The 21296-nt window shown below is 37.5% G+C and overlaps 2 protein-coding genes across 3 annotated transcripts; both read left to right on the top strand.

Annotated features, from left to right (window-relative positions):
- Positions 1–7: 7 nt before the first annotated feature.
- On the top strand, positions 8–14728 carry atad5a (ATPase family AAA domain containing 5a). Its single transcript, XM_081388846.1, has 23 exons — positions 8–364; positions 594–668; positions 775–2462; positions 2552–2630; positions 2895–3050; positions 3154–3295; positions 3438–3516; positions 3633–3814; positions 4256–4404; positions 5256–5406; positions 5550–5900; positions 6498–6594; positions 6720–6802; positions 6895–7025; positions 7126–7297; positions 7383–7559; positions 8714–8947; positions 9025–9089; positions 9193–9373; positions 9479–9636; positions 10437–11290; positions 13196–13354; positions 14366–14728. Exons 2-23 carry the CDS (start codon positions 618–620, stop codon positions 14442–14444), a joined length of 5418 nt encoding a protein of 1805 aa, XP_081244972.1. The 5' UTR covers positions 8–364; positions 594–617; the 3' UTR covers positions 14445–14728.
- Positions 14729–15305: 577 nt separating this feature from the next.
- On the top strand, positions 15306–21057 carry adap2 (ArfGAP with dual PH domains 2). 2 transcript variants are annotated; one of them, XM_081388858.1, is made up of 11 exons: positions 15306–15610; positions 16088–16218; positions 16389–16480; positions 16929–17011; positions 17294–17403; positions 17681–17830; positions 17986–18069; positions 19241–19303; positions 19911–19988; positions 20151–20379; positions 20472–21057. In XM_081388858.1, exons 1-11 carry the CDS (start codon positions 15523–15525, stop codon positions 20498–20500), a joined length of 1137 nt encoding a protein of 378 aa, XP_081244984.1. In that variant the 5' UTR covers positions 15306–15522; the 3' UTR covers positions 20501–21057. The 2 variants fall into 2 exon arrangements, with proteins under 2 accessions (XP_081244984.1, XP_081244985.1); XM_081388859.1 differs by having other exon boundaries at positions 15331–15610; positions 17294–17367.
- Positions 21058–21296: the final 239 nt, after the last annotated feature.

The raw sequence follows: 21296 nt of genomic DNA, 5'->3' as shown, positions 1-21296 counted from the left end.
TGACGAAACGGACTGTGATTGGCCGAACCGGCGCGGCGAAAGACGTCCATGATATTTGGCGCCATTTGTCGAAAACAATTCAACTACACTAAAACCTACATTATTACAGAATATGGTCTCTCATTATTAGTGTCAAATGCACTTTTAAATTTAGATTTACACGCATGGCGGGTTTCGGGTTGGATAGTACCACATGTTATGTTTGTTTTTCGCCGGTTTGGGAATGTATATCGATGTTTGGAAAATGTGTAGATAGATAGGCTTTGTGTTTACTTAAACTCGTTGTTGTATTCATAGTTTATACACTGTGATCTGTAATTTCGGAGCATGTATCAACGTATCACCGAAGGAAGGAAAAGAACCGGTGAGTGTCTGCAATGTTTTTGACAGGTAAACTTTTAATATATGCAATTGTGGAGGCATTGTTTATTCAAACTGTAAATGTAGCTCCTTATGAATTATGAAATTATACAAACTTACATGTTGTAAATATGTTTAAATACACTTTGAACACTTGATTCATGTGGCTTTGTTTTGTGTATTTGTCTTTCAACTCTTCTAAAACCTTGGCTTTGTCTGTTAATTTCATACAGATTTTTAGTTTTAGGGGTGAAACGATGGCTGGTGCTGTTGCTATGGCAGCTGTCATAGAGGATTTTGAGGGTCAGGTATGTGTCATATAAAAAGTTGATATGCTGATATATGGCACTGCTTTTATATTCGAAATACATTGAATGATTTTCATCCTTTGTCATTATTGCTCTGTTTCTCCAGCCATGCAAGAAATTGAGGAAGGATGGCGATGCACCATCTGTCAAAACTATTACCAACTACTTTATGCCCAAGCCAGTGGAGAAACCGTTCTCACCACCACGGTCTAACAACATTATGGACTACTTTAAGAGAACCTCGCCTGCACAAGAAGTAAAAAGCTGCTCTCTGGTAGCTAAAGAGAACTCCCCACAACCTTCAGAGCAAGGAAGTGGAGAAGTCCCTAGAAAACCTATAAGAGGACAGGGGCAGAAGCGAACCAGGAAGGCCAAGGAACACAATAAGTCCAAAGAGGAGGATGCACAGATGGTCACAGATGATGTTGTCTTGATAGAGAGAACCAGTGAATCAGCTGTAAAGGAAAGGGATACTGTTGTTGTTCCAGCTCAAGCCTGTAATGATGCCTTCTCCGATAAAGAATCTGGCGTGAGGAAAAACAGCACAGAGGCTGATCCAGATGTCCTGATGGTTAAGAGTTCTGGGGAAAGTTCTGAGCAAAAACCTTCTTTAAACCAAAGCAGGAAGAAAGATTGTGGGAATAGAAAATCTGCTGTGAGGAGAAACCGAAAGGCGAAAGGAGGCAGTGAAGAGACTGAATGTGATCCTGATGCTCAAGAGCCTGTATGTGATGCTAAATTGGAGGAAAGTGCGGAAAAGAAAAGTAGCACCGTCACAATCTCATTTCAAGACTTCCTACAAAATCAGAACCAAGAGCAGGAGGAGAGCAATGCGATTCCCAAGACTGACATAGCTGAGACGTCAAATGAAGGCAACACCTGTAATGGTCAGGGTGATTCTGCAATCGGTCCTCTGCAGGTGTCACCCCGAACTCTCACAATCCAAGCTGAGGTGCATCCCATTTCCCCCGATCATCAGGAGTCTGTCAAAGCTGCCAAGGATTTAAAAGTCGCGTCCATTTTTAGTAGAAATAAAAAAAGTCAAACAAAAGAAGACAAGAGTTTGTCTGTTCCTATCCCAGAGGTTAAACTGGACGTATTGCCTGACCTCAAAAGGAAGTCTAACGTTGTTGTTCTCGAGGAAGATCTTGAACTTGATGTGATGGAATCCAGCTCCAATCCTCCTAAAAGCACTGAGGCGGAGAGAAAGCAGTTTATGAATGCCTTTAAGCAGCCTAGTCTTGATGGATTTAAAAGCAAAACCAGCAAGGGTCAGAGCAAGCAGAACCAGGTTCAAGAGAAGGATCCAGAGACAACAGACAAGGAACATGAAGAAAAATCTCTTGAGCACAAACCAGAAACCAGCTCTGAGCAGAATGAAGAACAGAAAACCTGTCCTGGGGACAAAAAGAAGCGAGGTAGGAAGCCTGGGAAAAAGGGACAAGCTAAGAAAGCTAAAGATGCACAAGCTGCAACTCCAAAACCCACTGCAGAACCCGCCGCAGACATTGAGGTCAACAATGAGAGTGGGTCAGCTGATAATAACGACAGTGAACAGGCTGTCAGAGAGCTGAGGAGGTCGACCAGAGAGCTTTCACGCAGACAATCAGCCGCTGTGCTCAATAGTGTGTCGCAGAAGAAAGAGAGGCAAGAAAACACTGTGAAAGATGACGATGAGTCCCAAAATACACCCTTACCCTCTTTGGCCTCCACCCCAAAAGCTCACAGGCCCAAAAGGGGCATTTATAGAGCTGAAATGCTGTGCCCACCAGACAAGAAAGGCAGCCCCATCAGGTGAGACTAACTTTTTAATTTCCTACAATCTCCTTTTACTTTTTCTTGCATTATTTATTGTCTCATGTATTTGCCATTTTGTTTGATAGGATGAAAATCACCAGAGTATTTCCATCCTCTGCTACAAAAGCTGGTGATTTTGAAATATCAAGTCCTCTCTCCACACAGGTAACTTACATTTATGATTTATATGTTATAAAAAAAATGCTACATATATATATATTTTTTTTTATATATTTTAAACATTATTATTTAATATTTCAATTTTGTTGTTTATAAAATTGTTTTATATAGTTGTTTTGAATTAAGAAAATCTATACAATAACATTAAAATAAATGCTTATAATAAATACAAAATAAATTATTTAATAATAATTGTTATTGCCAGATGTTTTAAGATTAAAGATAACTCACAAAACTCTCATTTGTTAGGAATTAAATGCAGTTAAAAAAAGAAAACAAGCTAGAAAGCTGGTGCAGAAAGCCAAAGCTCTTCAACAAAGTAAAAAGGACACTAATAAGGAGAAAGACTCTGTACGACGCTCTACAAGAGGCAAAGAGTCAATCATAAATTACTGTGAAGATGAGGTGAGATAGTGGATGTGCTTAAGTGAACTGGTATAAATGTTTTATAAATGCTGCTAATAATTGCTCAAGTTATTCCTCATTTATATCAATGTCATCTTTTTAGGACTCTGTAGTTTTTTTGGATGAAACCGAAAGCACTCCAGTCACCTCACAGGAAAGTGACAAGAGCCAAAAGAAGATTCGTAGTTTGAACGAGGTTTTGGGTAAAAATGCAACTCAAAACAAAACATCCAAAACTCCTGCAGGTAAATTAGACTGACACAAATAGTTAAAATTAAGTCAATACTTGCTTTAATATCTGAAGGTTTTTTGGGGGGGGCAAACATGGAAACTGCATTCAAGTCATTTAAAAAATGCATTCGTGTCTATTTACGATTTCTTTTTCAGCTTCTAAACTGGCTCCTCTGTTTGTTGACAAAAAAGCCCAGAGAACGTCTGTTGTCATCTCCATTTTTGACGACAGCAGGTATTATGCTAATGAAAACAGACAGTATTTGAATTGGCAAATTCTCTTCAATGCTCTTATTTTCTCATTAGTTTAAAAATCTAATAAATGCTTTTTCCCAAACTAAACCCTGTCAGTCGAGAGGCATCCGAGAACTCGCAAGATGATGAACAGTTCAGAGCAAAGAGAGAGTTTCTGAAGAGCGGCCTTCCGGAGTCTTTTAAAAAGCAGATCGCAAAAACAGCAGCCAGCCGAGAGGCTTATAGTCAGGCCTGTGCTTCCTTCCAGACAGTGGTGCATGTTCAGCAGAGGGCTGCAGGTAAGCTGACAGGTCTTCTCTGGGTTAGAGCATTACATTTATGTGTGTGTGCTTGTTTTTCTATCCCGGTGGGGACTTCAACCTGAATGCACACTAACTCATGGGGACTTGTCACTGTGGGGACCTAAAGTGAGGTCCCCATGAGGAAACAAGCGTATAAATCATACAGAATGAATATTTTTGAAAATGTAAAAATGCAGAACGTTTTGTGTGATGGGTAGGTTTAGGGGTAGGGTTTGTGTGAGGGGAGAGAATAAACAGTTTGTACAGTATAAAAACCATTAATTCTATGGAGAGTCCCCACAAAGTTGCCGAACCAAACGTGTGTGTGTGTGTGTGTGTGTGTGTGTTTGTGTTTGTGTGTGTGTGTGTGTGTGTGTGTGTGTGTGTGTGTATTTGAGAATAATGTGAGACTAATGTGTTAATTTCTTTCCATGTCAGATTGTTCTGTTTGGAACCTCCAGTGGCCTACAAATCCTTTCCTTGTGTGCATAAAGGAGTCCTATAATTTACCAGCTGTTCAAATGATGTCTTTGGAGAAGTCTTTAGGTTATGCTACAGTTCCTGCTAAGAGAGCATTTTGCCAGAAGGTTGGTAATCTTTTGGTGACAGTTTTTAGATAAAAGTTTTTCACATTTTTCATTCAAAAGGCAGAATATTTCTTATTTTTATTGAGCAAGGATGCATTCAACTGATCAAAAGTGACAAAAGATATGTTTAACGTTACAAAATTAATCTATTTTAAAATGAATGCTATTATTTTGAAGTTTTTATTAATCAAAGCATCACAAATATAACTCACGGTTTCCTCAAAAATATTAAGCAACTGTTTTCAACATTGATGATAGTAATAAATGTTTCTTGAGCATCATATTAGAATGATTTCTGAAGGATCATGTGACACTGAAGACTGGAGTAATGATGCTGAAAATTCAGCTTTGATCACAGGAATAAATTATATTTTAGAATAGAAAACAGGTATATAACTAGATCAGAGATCGCAGATTCTACCCAACCTAAAAAGCCTCTGCATCCATCTAAAAATCTCTATGAACGGCAGCATATTAAAACACAGATAAATCAACTCATCAACTTATAAGTGTGTATATCTCCTCGCCTTCCATTGTCAATTGTGCTTGTTCCTGTTGCGTGTCCTCGATCTGGAAACCCGCGTGAGCTTCAAGAGTCTGAGGAGAAGGTGGCGGGGAAACAACCCTCTCCAATATTTAGAATTTGAACTGCAGTACCCATTTCAAACCACTAGCTGTCAATCTTACATACTGCACCTTTAAATTGTAATAATATTTAAAAATATCACTGTTTTTACTGTATATTTAATCAAATAAATGCAGCTTGGGTGAGCAAAGGAGACTTTTTTATGCATCCTGTATTTATGTACAGCAACGAATTTAACTTGTTTTTCTTTTTATTTATTGTTTAGGTTTCTTGTCGGAATTCAGAGTTTTCTGAGCCAATCAGACAGCATCTTTTAGAGGAGATGAGAATCTCTAATCCCTCCTTCCCTCATCAACGTTTCTTTATGCGGTTTGTTAAGAGACGTGAAGACTGCATCCTCCAAGCCTCTGCCTCAGGTGAGTAAAAAATACAATTAATCATTTTGTTTTTGTTTTTTCTTCCCACATGAATATGTAATGCATAAATGTATTTATAATGAAACGTAACCCTGAATTATTTACAGATTTTTTGCATATGTCATTTATATTATTATTTGTAGAACCTGAAGGCGAGTCTAAGGTATCCTGCCCTGCTGGATCATCTGATGGCGTCGGAAGGAAAAGGAAGCGTGTAGATGAAGGAGAGACAACAGGCAAAGTGGGTAAAAAACCAAAGGCCAGTCACTCAGAAGGGGATGTCATAGTGATTGAAGAAAGTCCACCATCAGGAGGTCCGGCAGCACGGAATGTCTCTGACACAGTTCCATCTGGCAGAAGTCGAAGAGGTCGACCACAGAGGCAAAAGCAAAAAGAAGAACCCAAGCAAGCAGAGTTACTCTCACCTGTGGGGAACCAGAAGGACATGCACATTATAGTAGAGTCCTCTGTCCCAGAAAATTCAAGCACAGAAGGTGAAAATTAAGTTTGTAGACAATCTTTTCACACTCTGAGTAGTTATCGTCCTCTTAAAGTCTGTGTGAAAATTTTGGTAAGATTTTACAATAATGTTCAATTCTTTAGCATAATGTCACATAATCCTTCAGAAATCATTCTAATGTGCTGATTTGATGCTCAAGAAACATTTCTTAATATTATCAATGTTGAAAACAGCTGTGCTGCTTAATATTTCTTGGAACTCATGCTGCATTTTCCCCCCAGGATTCTTTTAAGAATAGAAAGCTAAAAAAAAAAACAGCATTATTTGAAATTACATTTTTTTTTGTAACAATGTAAAAGTCTTTACTTTTACTGTTGATTAAATTAGTGCAGCCTTTCTGAATAAATGTTTTTTTGTTTTTTTTTAACTGACCTCAAACTTTTGAATGGTAGTGTATTTATAAACTAACATTAATCTAGAATAATACATTCTGTACAACATGGTTGGTAATTGTTAGTGCATGATACATAATGAACTGAACCTAAAGTATTACTAAATATTTATATATGTCTATTAAACTTGTTTGCACTATATGTTGTTTAAATTTGGTTGTTCATGTTTTCATTTCTAGATGGAGTGAAAGAGGATGTGCTTTGGACAGAAAAATATCAGCCTCAGCACTCCAGTGAAATAATCGGGAATATGGAGTCTGTCCGGAGACTACACAGGTTGTTATCCTACCAAGTTTAATCAAAGATGGTGAAAGTTCCCATTCACTAATCTACGTGTCAGTAATGAATATTTCTTTTTTTGATAACATTTCTTCCCATTTAATTTTGATTGTTACCCTTAGCTGGCTGAAAGAGTGGAAATTGAGAGCTGACCGGGAAGAGAAGAGGAAACAGCAGGAAAAAAAGCAAGATGAGGACAGTAATGGTATGAAAAGATCCTAAATGACAGTGCTTGCCATTTATCAGCTGTACCAATATTCATATTCTTGTCATTGTCTCAACTTTATTTCGATGCAGACTCCTGGCTCATAGGTGAAGGCCTGGATGAGACAGAAGATCATCTGTGTAACACACTTCTTATCACTGGACCCACTGGAGTGGGCAAGACTGCTGCAGTCTATGCCTGTGCGCAAGAACTGGGATTCAAGGTCTGGTTCATTTTTTATTTCACTTTACTATTTTGAGGCTGTCTTGTGTCGTTCAAAAAAGGAAAGTATTTATCCACCCTGGGTTTTTTTTCCCTTCAAGGTATTTGAGGTGAACTCCTCCTCTCAAAGGAGTGGTCGTCAGATCTTATCCCAGCTGAAGGAAGCCACTCAGTCCCACCAAGTGGACATCCAAGGTGTCAACGCTCACAAACCGTCCTACTTCAGCAATTATAGCAGCAACAGCACCACCATCAAACCTGGCACCTCTCCCAGTATGAATTTTCTCTTCCTTGATTGCACTACAGTATAGTGTGCATGACTATTCGGATGGGTTCTCAGTGTCTCTTCTAATCACAGGAAAGGTTAACTCCCCCAGAAGGGTTGTATCATCGCCCAGGAAGCCTCCTCAGTCTCCTCGAAGTGCTCCATCCAGAAAAGGTGGCTTGGCTCCGACATCTCTGGCCAATTTCTTCAAAGCAAGTGGAAGACCCACTGGCAAAGAAGCAAACAGTCAAGACAAGAAAACACCACCTGGTAATAATTCAAAATCCAGTAATCTAAGTCAAACACCAATATTGAAATGATATTGACATTTATTGTGAGCTATATTAAAGCGCCCCTATTATGGATTTTTGAAAATGACCTATTAAATCTGAAAGTGCACCGTATATAAAGTTATTGTCTTTTAAAAGTAAGAGTCGACTCTGAGTCAATTAAATTAATCGTTTTTCAAACGAGTCATAAGCCGTTAGCATATTGCCCGCATATTGTTAGCATATTGAAATTATTCTGCTAATCAGTTTGTGGGCCACTATTACCTATAACTGTGTCTATAAATGCAGATAGTCTGTCATTCTCACTACTTTGAGGAAAGATTAAGCATGGAGCAAGATTTGTTTTACCAACGTTTGTTACATCAGTCATTCACATCAGATCATTCACTCACATCAGATCATTCACTCTAGAGCTCGGCTAATATATACATTGAATACATGCACTATTATTGATACAGTTTCCACGTGTTCACCGCAATATATTACAAAAAACTTGTAAAATAATCAGTTTGTTGATGGACATGCACTTGTTAATGCTGATGGTGAGGAATTACAGTTGCAACATCTCATACTGTATAATGTACCTCAAACTGAGTAGCGTATCACTGAGAAACGTCCTGCTCGAGTCATCCTTGCGATGGAGGTTCGGGTTCAATATCTAGTTCTACCAATGTTTCATCATCAGACTCGCACTCGCATTGATATGGTAAAATCGACGTCATTGTTCGTTACTGTGTAAGTTTGTGGTGTAGGAAGCCTCAGGATAAGCAGAGCTGACGTTGTTATGGCAATAGGCGGTTTTGTTTTCGACACACGCTGCACGTGGTAGACCAATCACAACAGACTGAGCTGTCTGGCCAATCAGAGCAGGGTAGCTCGCGGAAAGGAGGGATTTAGAGAGATTGATTCATCTGACGAGTCGTTTGAGAATGATTGAAAATGTGGTGATGTGCAAATGTATATTATGAGGAAATTAAACAGATTTTTGACCTTTGATGCATGTAAACCTGTTGTAGGAGACTCCAAAACAACATTAGGAAACTTTCAAATAGCACAATAGGAGCACTTTAAGGAAATTGTTTTCAAGCTTCATGTTTGAGACCTTTCTAATGGCATTTCATGTTTTATTATAAGCATGTCCGAAAAAGTCTGCCAAAGCAAAAGAGATTGACAGCAAAAGCAAAGAGTGTCCCAGTGGAACTCCAGCCAGCACCAAGATCTCAGCTGAAGACCAGGGCAAGAAAACTGCCACATCCCTCATCTTATTTGAGGAGGTGGACATCATTTTTGACGATGACACTGGATTCTTGGCTGCAATAAAAACCTTCATGACCACAACCAAGAGACCAGTTATTTTAACAACCAGTGGTAAGTAAAGTTGGCAGTGAACAGAAATGTACTATGCAAGATTTGTGAATTAGTCATCATTGGACCTTTTTGTCCAGATCCGACCTTTGGTGCTACATTTGATGGGTACTTTGAGGAAATCCATTTCAAATCTCCTTCAGTGGTAAGTGCAGTTAATTAATTTTTTCTAATTTTCTAATTACTTTCTCCTATATTCTCTATTATTGTGTTTGGTTTGTGATAGTCAACGCATTGGGTTTTTCCAGGTGGATGTGTCAAGTTACCTCCAGCTGCTGTGTCTGGTAGAAAACATGAGAACGGACACTAAGGATGTGTCCTGTCTGCTAGATTGGAACAGCTGTGATATTCGGCAAAGCCTCCTGCACCTACAATTCTGGGCATGCAGTGGTGGTGGACAGCAGATGCAGAGACCTTTGCCTTCATCAGGTAAAGATATATTTAAATGATTTAAAAAAGGTGCACTAAGAACTTTTGGATTTATGTTATAATATCTGTATATAGTTATCAAAAACCTCTTGTTTCACACTATAGATCTCAAAGAGAACGTCACAGGTGACATTCACCATCAGTCTATCAAAGCTCAGGATGTAAATGAGGATAAACTACCTCCTTGCCACACTGCATGCACAGAGACTTTGCTGGGACTCTGCAAGATGCAAACAAAAAATATTGCAGATTTGCTGCTAAAGGTGAGTACTGAATTTGTGACATTTTCTAATTAAGAATGCAATGATATTAAAATTCTGTCCAATACTGTTAAGCCGATAATTATTTTACGTTATTGGCAATAGCCGAAAAATGGCACATTATTTATTATATATATATATATATATATATATATATATATATATATATATATATATATATATATATATATATATATATATATATATATATATATATATATATATATATATATATATATAGTGTCTAAAGAATTAATAAAAATCTTAAAATATTTTAATATTAATTTCCCTATTTGTTCCATATTGTTGTTAAGTTATTTTTAATTTAGTTATTGTTGTTAATTTAATTTCTTTTGTGTGTTTTTAAAGATTAAATGAGCATGCACTATGAAATATCCAATATCAATACCGATAATTATATATATAAAAAAACATTTATTGGCCAATAACAGATATAGTACAAATATATTGTGTATCATTGGTATGTATTTGAAGAGTTCAGATGCAAAAGCCTCTAAGTGCCATCTGAAATTTCTTCTAGAATGATCATTTTTATAAAGCTTGTATATTTAAGTTAAGTAATTTGACTTAAATGACAATTAATAGGTAATTTGTATTGCCATTTAAGTGAAATTATTGAACTTAAATATACAAGCTTGCTAAAAATAATCATTCTAGAAGCAAATTTCAGATGGCACTTAGAGGCTTTTGCATCTGAACTCTTCATTTATTCATACACTAAAAATATAATTGTTTAAACATTTCCAGAATTTGTTCCTGATCAATCTGATCTTATTTTACAGCACGAGTCTTCAATACTAGAGAGCATTAAGTGCTGGGATATTCTCTCAAAGGTCCGCAGAATGGGAGTGGAACTTATCTACTGCAATATAGAGTGTCTGCTTCCTCTGCCAACTCGCCCTTTACCGCAGTCCACCCTCAAATCACAATCAGCACCAAACCCACAGTCCCAACCTGAGCAAGTACCTCAAAATGTGAGGTTAGAAGCTTTGGAAGAGCCCTCTGAAGAAGGTAGTCCCCTTAAATTGTCCTCCAGAATGAGAGGGCGAAAGAAGATGGGCAATAAAGACGTTTTCCAGTCTGATTCAGAGTCGGAGGAAGACTTCCTCTCACTGCCAAAAACCAGCAGAGATCCTGCTAAAAGCACTAATGCGGAAGCAGCCAATCTGTCCGTGAATGTGCCTGAAGCCGTGCCGATAAAACCGAGGCACATTGTGTTTTCTGAAGCCGAAAGAAAGAAGAGCAAGCCAGTGACGCATTGCTTAAGCGGTTTAGCAGAGTATATGGACCACATGTCCTTCCTGGACTCCTCATTGCACTACCCACCTTTGCATGGAGAGGGTTCCTGCAGACCACAGGACTTTGGCTGGACCGGTGCGAAGGTCAAAAGTGGGATGACCGATGACATTCGGTTAGAGTGTGTTAGCCGGGTAAATAGTGTTAGTGTTGATGAAATCCACGCTGCATTAGGGCATTTGAGTTTTAGGAAGTGCAAGGCTGTAGTCTCTGAGGCCTGGGACAGAGCACAGCAACTGGAGGAGGAGATCAGAAGAGAGGCAGAAGAGGAGCTCACCCTCCCTGTGGCTTCACACAGAGATGGCTTCAGCCTCGCTCAAGCCACGCCTTGTGAACCAAGGTGAGAATTCAGCCTCTCTGTGTTTTTTTTTGGTTGCTTTTATTTATACTGCATTTAATCCAAGGCTAGGTCATGTCTCTAGGTCATGTCACTCGCTCTCTGTGTGTACATATATATATATTTATCAAAATGCCATGCAGAAAATTTCCTGAAAGTTTTTTTCTACTTGAAGGAATAGTTCACTTAAAAATGAAAATTCTGTCATCATTTACTTACCCTCAAGTTGTTTCAAACCTGTATGAATTTCTTTCTTCTGCTGAACACAAAGGAAGATATTTTGAAGAATGTCGGTAACCAGACAGTTGATGGACCAAATTGACTTGATGACAGAATTTTCATTTTTAAGTGAACTATTCCTTTAAGTTAAAAATCATGTGTTATATATAAAAATGTCTTATATACCCTTTACAATAAGGTCTCATTTGTTAACATTAGTTAATGTATCAACTTACATGAACTAACAATGATCAATACATTTGTTACTGTATTTATTAATCTTTATTAATGTTAGTGAATAAAAATCCAGCTGTTCATTGTTTGTTCATGTTAGTTAACAGTGCATGAACTTATGTTAAAGCTCCAATATGTAAAAAAAATGTCACCACAAGAGGGCGCAGTTTCCAACAATAACAAAGGCGAAGCTTGATGACGCTATGAAGGAGGTGACGATGGGAGATGTCGTTTTTAATGCGTTTTCACCATCTAGCGATGTATCTAAATGGAATTAATGAATCATGATCACGGATGAGGTAATTTATTCATTTTTGTATTACCTGTATGTCTGATCGTATTATTTTATGTCATCATAATTAATGAACTGCAAGGAACGTGAAATGTTATGCTATATTATCCCGTTACAACTTACAGCTATTTGTCATTAATTCATATCTATTAAAATCATCTTTACTATAACTATTACGTTACTTGTACAATAAAAAAAAATGTATTTGCTTACCTGTCTATCAATACACTCGTGAGAGCAGAGTCTCTGTCAAGTCCAAGATTGTCGCGCAGCTCTCTCCATCTCCAAAACGCCTGGCCGATATTTATCTGGATTTTATTCCTCCGTTTGTCACACAGTCTGCGTGTATCCGAATATGGACGCTTTCGTTTTGTTGGCACTTCAATACTCGCCAAAGAGTAATCGTGATCCATAACAGCTATAACCATACAGTCTATGGCTATAACGCTATAACCACCACTTCCGCATTTGACCATGTGATATTCCGGTGTGGTGGAATATCACATGGTCCACACCGGAAAAAAAGATAGTGCGGACATTGCGTCACTGAGAGGCGACATTTCTTTTCCGGGACGGACAGTTATTTAAAATCGGAATTTCTCTGAAATAAAAAATCTTTGGAGACTTTTGAGATTTTGTAAGTACACAACTGGATGAAATGTATCACACTGTGCAAGTTATTTTCGGAAATTTTATTACAAAATTGTTACATATTGGAGCTTTAACAAATACAACATTTGATTTTAATAATGTATATGTATATGTTGAAATGAACATTAACTAAGATTAATAAATGCTGTAGATGTATTGTTAATTCTTAATTCTCACCCTCATGTTGTTTCAAACCTGTATGAATTTCTTTCTTCTGCTGAACAGAAAGGAAGATATTTAGAAGAATATCAGTAACCGGGTCAGAAACTGTCTGGTTACTGATATTCTTGTAAATATCTTCCTTTCTGTTCAGCAGAAGAAAGAAATTCATACAGGTTTGAAACAACATGAGGGTGAGTATATGATGATAGAATTTTCATTTTAAAGTGAACTATTCCTTGAACACAAATATTCTATATACCCATCCCTTGTCTCAATGTTTTACGTTTCTTCTCTGCCCTGTGAGGCGGTTTATATGCAGCGTGCTGTAAGATTGTGTTCATTTTGTACAGGCTGATGGAGAGGAGAAGTGAGGTGCTGAAGTCGCTGCTCTCCACCATGTCAGTTGGTACGCTGGGAAACCGGGCAGCAGTGGCTCTGGACTACCTCCCCTCTCTACGCGCCATCTGTAGGTCAGAGAGACTGAAGGAGCAGGGAAAGATCAAACGCAGGTGAGAGTTATTATTAGGTTCATTTATAGACTATCTGCAGTGAACATTGTCATTAGTGGTTACAAAATTACACATTTGAAAAAACTGTCTTTTTCTAATTATAGTGATTTTTTTTTTCTTTTTTTTTTCATATTACTGATTTATTAATATCAATCACATCATACTGTTAATTATAGCAGGCATCATTCGCTTCCACTAGGTGGGGCATCAGTGAGAAGTCTGGAGTATGTTCCTGTATTTTCCTGTATTTGAAATGGGCATTAAGACTATTATTTTAGTGTGTTTCCATGACTAAAAAGTCATGGAAATTGATTATTTAAGAGGTATGGAAAACCTGTGGGCAGGTTAGGAGAGAAATCTTTTAGTTTAAAATAGTCTGCTGTACACTATTGTCTTGACCACCCTGAAAGGCTGAAATGTCTCGTATGCATGACACACCCTTGTTTATGAACAAGAGACCCTGTTCTTAGTTACGTTCCCAATGTGAGATCATTTCCAGTTTTCCAGATACCACACTGAGTTGAACAGTGACAATGGAAAATACCCTTTACACAGTGGCCACATTTCACAAGTTAAGATTACACCCTATATTTAGAGTAGGCAAAAGTGTCAAAGAAAACAACTGTCAAAAATCCTGCTGTCTCGTGAAGGTTGAACACTGTATTTGATGGCCTAACATGGTAACTAACCACAGTTTCACAGTCTGAACTCGCATCTCATAAATATAATGTTCAGTACCTGATGCATTTGTTTTTTGCTGAACTGACAACGACGTGTCAAATTCAACTTGGTCAAAGTGCACAGGTCTAAAAAAAAACACAATGCAGTGGAGGGACAGGATGTGGCTTTTGCAAAGCTTAAATATGGCATGAGGTCACAATTCAACAGATCAACGTTTTGTCGACTTGTTTTAAATGATCACATTCACTTGTCTTGTAGTGGCAAAACTACTCTGAAGATCCATATTTAACAAAATGTTCATACTGTTGTGTTTTCCCCCTACTTTTACAGGTTCTTGCACTATTTGGATGGTATATACTTCACTCTTCCTAAAAGCACAGTGGAGTTCCTGGCTTCCGAGTTCCCTTAAATTACACGCATCTTTAGGCAGCCGCTTAAAGGCTGCTGGTGAACATGCATTTGTACAGTAATATATACTCAGAAGGAGTGTGGTTTTATGTTGTTGTAGACCTCACATATTTGAACTGATGTTTTAAATTTGCTGATCATTTTTGTTTTGTACTTTTTGTCATGCATCTTCTAAAAAGTTTTATCAAGTAATAAATTTGGATTTGCTATGTGCCAGCAAAGTTTTTTTTTTTTTTAATATGTATGTAAATTGCAAGAGCTCTGTAAACATGATGGTGCTATTGGAATTTGTGTACAGGTTGTGTATGATTCCCCCACCCACCCACCCACCACCACCACATTTCATATTTTATCATGAGACGATAGACTTTACATTGTTTTTCGTGAAACTTTGAGTCATGAAGCACACTTTTCACTTCCACATCTCCTAAATGGGACGGTTTTAGTCCACTTGAATCCAGGAAGATAACTATACCTGTTAATCCTGAAAATGCAACATTTTTCTTTTGTATGCAGTCCCAGTGTGTGACTGGAGTTAATGTACTAGCTTGCAAGTATATTATAGCTGTTGGCACCTATGATTTAACCTAATTATAACGAGTTAATTCAATCTTTAAAATCATTCTCATGTTTTGTAATATTTTAATATGAGATATTTTAACCATATTAAGCACGAAAAACAATACCCACAGTGAGCCACTGTTTACAACTTGGTTTCATTATTGCCTAATTATCCTCTCATGTTTATTATTGAGTAATGAGAGTTAATGGATTATTAAATGGATCACATATCTTAGGTGTAGCCCAGGGTTTGTTGTTTTCTCCAGGAAGTGAACGCGAAGGGGGGTTTTAGTGAATGCTTGCGGAAGACCTCGAGTCCAGCAGCTGAGACCGCAGCGTTTTGCCGCTGAAGCGCATACGAGTTTCGAATGTGACGCGACCGGTGCGCAACAGTTCTGGGTGGCTGAATGAAGTATACTGCGAAACCGCACCCTCCGGGATAACCAACTTGTAAAGAAACGGATAAGCGAGTTGAAAGTCTGAACTACAATCTTTATGTGTTTAAAAGCATTTTGCTTATGGCAAATCGGGAAAAGAACAAGAAGACACTTCTTGAGTTGGTGAAGCTGCCAGAGAATAGCTGCTGTGCTGACTGTGGAGCTGCAGGTGAGTACAGGACCATTGACAACAACACTGCATTCACTCACAGCCGGGAGTTATTTGTGTAGTTTACCGATAATGCAAGTAATTATTGGAAAGCTCTCTGACACAATAGTTTGACTCACTGTTCATAGTTAAAAGTTATAGTTCTGTAGGTATTCATAGTAAAGTCATGGCATAGCCATGAGTAAACAGGTTGTCATGGTTCGATTAGTGTAACTATGGCTTCTATAAACAAGTTGTTTCGAAATCAGTAGCATTCATAATCTATTCATACCCACGATTTTCCATGCCCGTTTGTGACTTTTCCATAATACTGAGTCATTCGTGATTAAGAAAATATATTTAATATAAAAATGTTTATTTTTCATTGCCTTTCCTGGAAATCACAATTTTAAAATTACTATGCTTTTCCATGAATGTGGGAACTTTATTTATCAATTGTTTGACTCACTCACTAACTTACTCTGTTATCACTTGAAGATCCAGACTGGGCTTCATATACTCTGGGAATATTTGTGTGTCTGAACTGTTCTGGAACTCATCGCAATCTTCCTGCAGTAAGTCGTATCAAGTCCATACGCTTAGACTTCTGGGATGATGAGCTTGTGCAGGTAAAAAGGAGCTTTTGAGCTAAATGTTTTTAATGAAAAGATATTGATTATTACATGTCACTTTTTGCATAGTCACTGTTTTACATGTGAGCATCTAGTGGTTCCATTAAGTCTTGAATGTGAACCCTAACACCATTTTGTTTCCTCTCAATGCTTTTTCGGATGAGAAGTTCATGAAGGCCAATGGAAACCTTTCTGCCAAAAACTTCTATGAGAAATATGTCCCTGTCTTTTATTATCAGCCCCACACAGATGATTGCGAGTGAGTAGTCCAGGCTCTTCTACCGACTGAAAAGCCAAACTAAACACATTCATTTACAGCTGAAACACTACATTTATATCACAATGGAACAGATCTCTGATTTGGGAAGTTAAAAAAAAAGAAAGAAAAAGGGCTGATTAAGCAAACATCTTACTGGCAAGAAAAAACGCTGTGTATTACTGTTGATCACAGTAACAGGAACTACTAATTCCACTAAAAGGGTATTGAAGTCCATTCCTTTGATTCTGTCAGTTGTGTTCTCGATTCTTAATGCTTCATTGCGCATGTATTAGTTGAATATATGTTCATATTCAACTGAAATTGTACAATCTACTTTATCATAAAATACTATTGTAAGTGTACTATAAACTGTAATATATATAATATTATTACATCAGTTGACTCCATCATGTAGCTCAACAAAATGCATTATATGTGCACTGAATAGGGTCCTTAGAGAACAATGGATTCGAGCCAAATACGAAAGAATGGAGTTTACAGAGAAAAACTCAGAAAGACCCTTCACAGCAGGTAATCCATTTCAGATCCCAGAAGTTTTCTTATAAACTCTGTACTTTAAATCATTATAGTGTAAAAAAGTGTAGCTATTATTGAAGAAAATCAGCTCAGATTGACTGAGCAGTGGGTGAATCATTTCAAATGGCCCACACTTGAATAACAAAAAGACAGATTCATAACTGACAATATACTTAATGCATTCAGCTTAATGCATCTTAGTCTGTTTACTTAAGTCTGTTCTATCTGCTAATATTAACATTAATCTTTCAACAAAATTGTTTTGCCTGGCTCTAGGTGTCTATGAGGGCATGCTGTGGAAGAAAGGAAAGGATAATGGACAGTTTCTCGAGAGGAAGTTTGTTCTTTCAGTGCGTGATTTTACCCTAAAATACTACAGGGAGGATGTAAGAAAAAAAAACTTTTCATTGAGCAATGAAGTTTGTGCACCATTTAGAAATGTTATTTTCTTTAGTGAATGCATTTGTCGTAAAACACAGCACAGACTGAGAATAACTACAGTATATGACTTTTACAACAATCAAAGCTATGTGCATACATCATCCAATATCCTTTTAACACAATACTAGCTCTGTTTTAAAATATTTGCCTTTGATTGAAAAATGTATAGAATCAAATTAATATTAGGTGCACAATTCATTAAATAGTATCTGTGCTTGTCAGGAATCTAAGGGGCCAAAGGCTATTATTTCTGTGAAGGACCTGAATGCAACCTTCCAGCCTGAGAAGATAGGACATGCTCACGGCCTTCAAATCACCTACTGTGTGGATGATCACACCCGAAACCTTTTTGTTTACAGTAAAAATGGTCAGGTAAATCTATTTTTCCAGGCTTTTTCCCTGCTTTGTTCCAAAGAATAGTGCAGCTGTAGTGCACCTCATGTTTAATGAGTTTGAATTGAACTTAATGAGTTTCAGAGGCAGCTTGTATACTAAAGAGTATCTGCTCTGTAATTTCTCCATTTTAGGAGATTGTCACTTGGTTTAATGCCATTAGAGCTATTCGCCATGTCTACCTGAAAACAGCCTTTCCTACAGCTAGTGATAGAGATGTAAGTACTTTTTGTATAGTTGCTTTTGGACTTATTAAAATACCACGTGTCTCCTCAGTGCTTTTAATTTGCTTTTCTGTACAAAGTTTTTGATTTTCTCAAAAATGTGTTGAGCCTCCTCATGTTGTAGCTAACATTGCCACATAAAAAGGAAGTTTTGCACGTTTCCCCTTTTCCAAGTGATTTTACTTCCTAAAACTATCAACAGCTAAAGGCCTGCCTTCTCTCCAATTTCACAACATGAATGATCATCAGAAAAACGCCCTACACCGCAACAATGTTAACAGGACATGGAAATGCGTTTTTTGTTTAGTTTTTTATAAAATTTTCACATTTATTTTAGTTGGTTAACAAACAAAATGCTATATGTGTAGTATATTTGAATAGTTTTCTAGTCTAGTCGAGGAACAAATTGTTCTGTGATTGGTGCATCATCACAGAATATCACTGTAGATGTAAACATCAATGATATTTGTGCTACATGTTCTACTCTGTAGCTTCCATTTGTGGCTTTTTGGTGAATAAGGCGCAGCTGGGGCAGTGGCGAAATACAGTTCCGCAGGGGAGTGGGGAGCTGGGCCCCCCTCGGTAAAAATCGTGTTACGCAATACGACAGAGAAGGGCACTTTCGATTTCACTATTAGAGGGGCAGGGGCTCAAGAACCCTAATCCGATTGAGCTGGTTGAGGAATGTACTAGACATGGTTGGAAGGCCATTGAGGTTGGCTGCAGGCAGGGGCTTTGCAGGGCAGTCATTACATCAGGCATTCAGTCTAAGGGTTGCAGGAAAGGACAGCCACCAAGAACATAAACGAAACTGCAGAAAAAGCGTCAAGGTGACTGTGGATTAAGAAGGGTGAGCAATGGTGTAGCGCGCCACTTGGACACATGTCAGGGACTGATCACCCCCGGCTGGGTCGCCCAGGTGAGGGTGTCTGATGATCTAAGACCCATAACACCACGTGACCCCTGGGTTCATCACCGATAATGTGTCCGAGGAGCACAAGTTGGTGTCTCAAGAAACTAGCAAAAGCACCGTGAAACATTTGTTAAAAAAGTTTAACCAGCTTAATAATTTCTTTATTAATAAAATTTTTGTATAATTTTTGTATTTTGTATAATAAAATAAATCTTGATTGTAAAATTTAATTGAATTTTTTTTTGTCTTAAGCTGATACCATGGACAACCAGAAACTACCTGAAAGAGGGTTACATGGAGAAGACTGGCCCTCTGGTAAGTTTTTCACGGTTCTCTCTATTTTCATTATATGTATATTTAAAAATCTAGATTTTTCAGTGTAGCAAGGTATTTGTAGTTGTCTTTAAAATGCACAAACATTTAAAGGGATAGTTCACCCAAAAATGAAAATTCTGTCATTATTTACTCACTCTCATGTCGTTCCAAACCCGTAAGACCTTCGTTCATCTTCGAAACTCAAATGAAGATATTTTGCACACAAAATTTTAACCACTGTAGTCACGGGTTTGGAACAACATGAAGGTTAGTAATTAATGAAATTTCATTTTTGGGTAAACTAACCCTTTAAGGATAAATCATGCTATTCTTGTAAAACACTCCTCAAACACCTCTTTACACACTCACAAAAACTAAAACACCACTACGTTAGGCCACTGTGTACATATCTGCATATTCTGTAACTAATGTTTCTGAATTGTGTTTTATTGTCCTGCTGTCTCAAGGAAAGTATAATATAAAAATATACCTACCACTTATGTTGAGCATGTGACAAATACATTCTGAACTTCAAACCTTTGAAATGAATTTAAAAGTGATTTGACACTAAAACAAACATCTCTGACTCTTTGTTTATGTTGAACAGCAGCGAGAGCCATTCAAGAAAAGATGGTTTATCTTGGACTCCCTGGACAGGAAACTACTCTATTTTAAAACACAACTGGTATGAATTGCATAGCTTTTTCCTTTCCTATTGAGTAAGTGTTGGCTGTTTTTCAGTTCAGCAGAAATCTAAACTTGAAACACATGGTAAGTGTAATCAATTAAAAAAAAATTTATAATAAAAAATTAATTTAATATTGTGAATTTTCTTTTTATCCTAAAGGATGCCATTGAACTTGGAGTTGTTTTTATTGGCTCAGAGAATCATGGGTATTCAGTGAGAGAGTGTGTCCCTAAAGGGACAAGAGGCAACAAATGGAAGTGTGGGGTAATTGTGGAGACTCCGGATCGGCAGTTCGTCTTCATGTGTGAGCAGGAGCGCGATCAAAGAGAGTGGGTGGAGGCCTTGAAAACAGTCATCTCAAAACCTATGATGCCCCAAGATTACACCAGTAAGATTACGCCACTCTCTATCAAGTGTGTTAATTAAATATAACAAAACATAACTGAGTTTGTAAAAAAATTATACTTGACCTCTTTTCAGCCGAAGCCAATATTCGTAGACGGAGGTGAACACAATGGCTGGATGGGATAATAAGCTCAGAGCACGACACTCTGGACACATGGACTCTGTCACTAAATCTTAAAATGAAACCAGACATTCTGGGTGAATCAAAGGTTAACTTTTGAGTCCCAGAAATTATTTACTCAACGGGAACCTTGGAAGAATGTCACTTTGGGGCATTGTTTCTAACAAGCTGTTAAAAAAAATATTCCCACTTGGTGCATTTTGGGATGTGAAACCAACCTGAGAAGATTGCAGTAGGTCGGATGAGGATGGACCATCTGGTTGAGCTCTCTGAGGAGCAGGAATTTTATGAAGATGGATAAGATCTTGACACAATACAAGGAGACATTCTGAGCCTTGACCAAGAAGCGAATCTCATCTTAGGCCTAGTTGCGAGAGAACTGAATTAGACGCACATGTGCAGGAGCTGAGACACAAAACAGAAGCTAAAAATAAGGAATTCTGGCTGTACAGAAATGGAGAATGCAAGTGACATGGAGTGTGTGATGAAAATGATCATTGTAGAACACAGAGGTTTCATTAAACTGACATTTGGACACTTTTTGTTTTCTGATTTATAATCATATGGGCGGCTGAACAAAGCAGAATTATGTTCACAATTCTTCAATTTTGTTTATTTTAAAATCTATCTTCTATCATTTTCAATACTAAGTAGCCACCCATGTTTTCTGTTAAAAGGTTTTTTGTTTCGTAGACTAACAACTTTTGCAGTGTGTTGATAGTAATATGTATTGAATGTATTTATTAATCAATTATATATTATATATAATATGTCTATTA

Source organism: Scardinius erythrophthalmus (assembly GCF_964197995.2).
Source record: "Scardinius erythrophthalmus genome assembly, chromosome: 1".
NCBI lineage: Eukaryota > Metazoa > Chordata > Actinopteri > Cypriniformes > Leuciscidae > Scardinius > Scardinius erythrophthalmus.
The sequence above is the reverse complement of the archived record's forward strand: the minus strand, read 5'-3'. Positions and strand labels throughout refer to the sequence as shown.

What these genes read in the sequence shown, in the direction of transcription:
- atad5a (XM_081388846.1), top strand. Translation starts at nt 618, where the DNA reads ATGGCTGGTGCTGTTGCTATGGCAGCTGTCATAGAGGATTTTGAGGGT. An exon ending in GCAAGATGAGGACAGTAATG is followed by an intron (nt 6,803 to 6,894) that starts GTATGAAAAGAT and finishes ATTTCGATGCAG; the next exon opens with ACTCCTGGCTCATAGGTGAA. An exon ending in CGCAAGAACTGGGATTCAAG is followed by an intron (nt 7,026 to 7,125) that starts GTCTGGTTCATT and finishes TTTCCCTTCAAG; the next exon opens with GTATTTGAGGTGAACTCCTC.
- adap2 (XM_081388858.1), top strand. Translation starts at nt 15,523, where the DNA reads ATGGCAAATCGGGAAAAGAACAAGAAGACACTTCTTGAGTTGGTGAAG. An exon ending in CCCCACACAGATGATTGCGA is followed by an intron (nt 16,481 to 16,928) that starts GTGAGTAGTCCA and finishes TGCACTGAATAG; the next exon opens with GGTCCTTAGAGAACAATGGA. An exon ending in CTACAGCTAGTGATAGAGAT is followed by an intron (nt 18,070 to 19,240) that starts GTAAGTACTTTT and finishes TTTTGTCTTAAG; the next exon opens with CTGATACCATGGACAACCAG.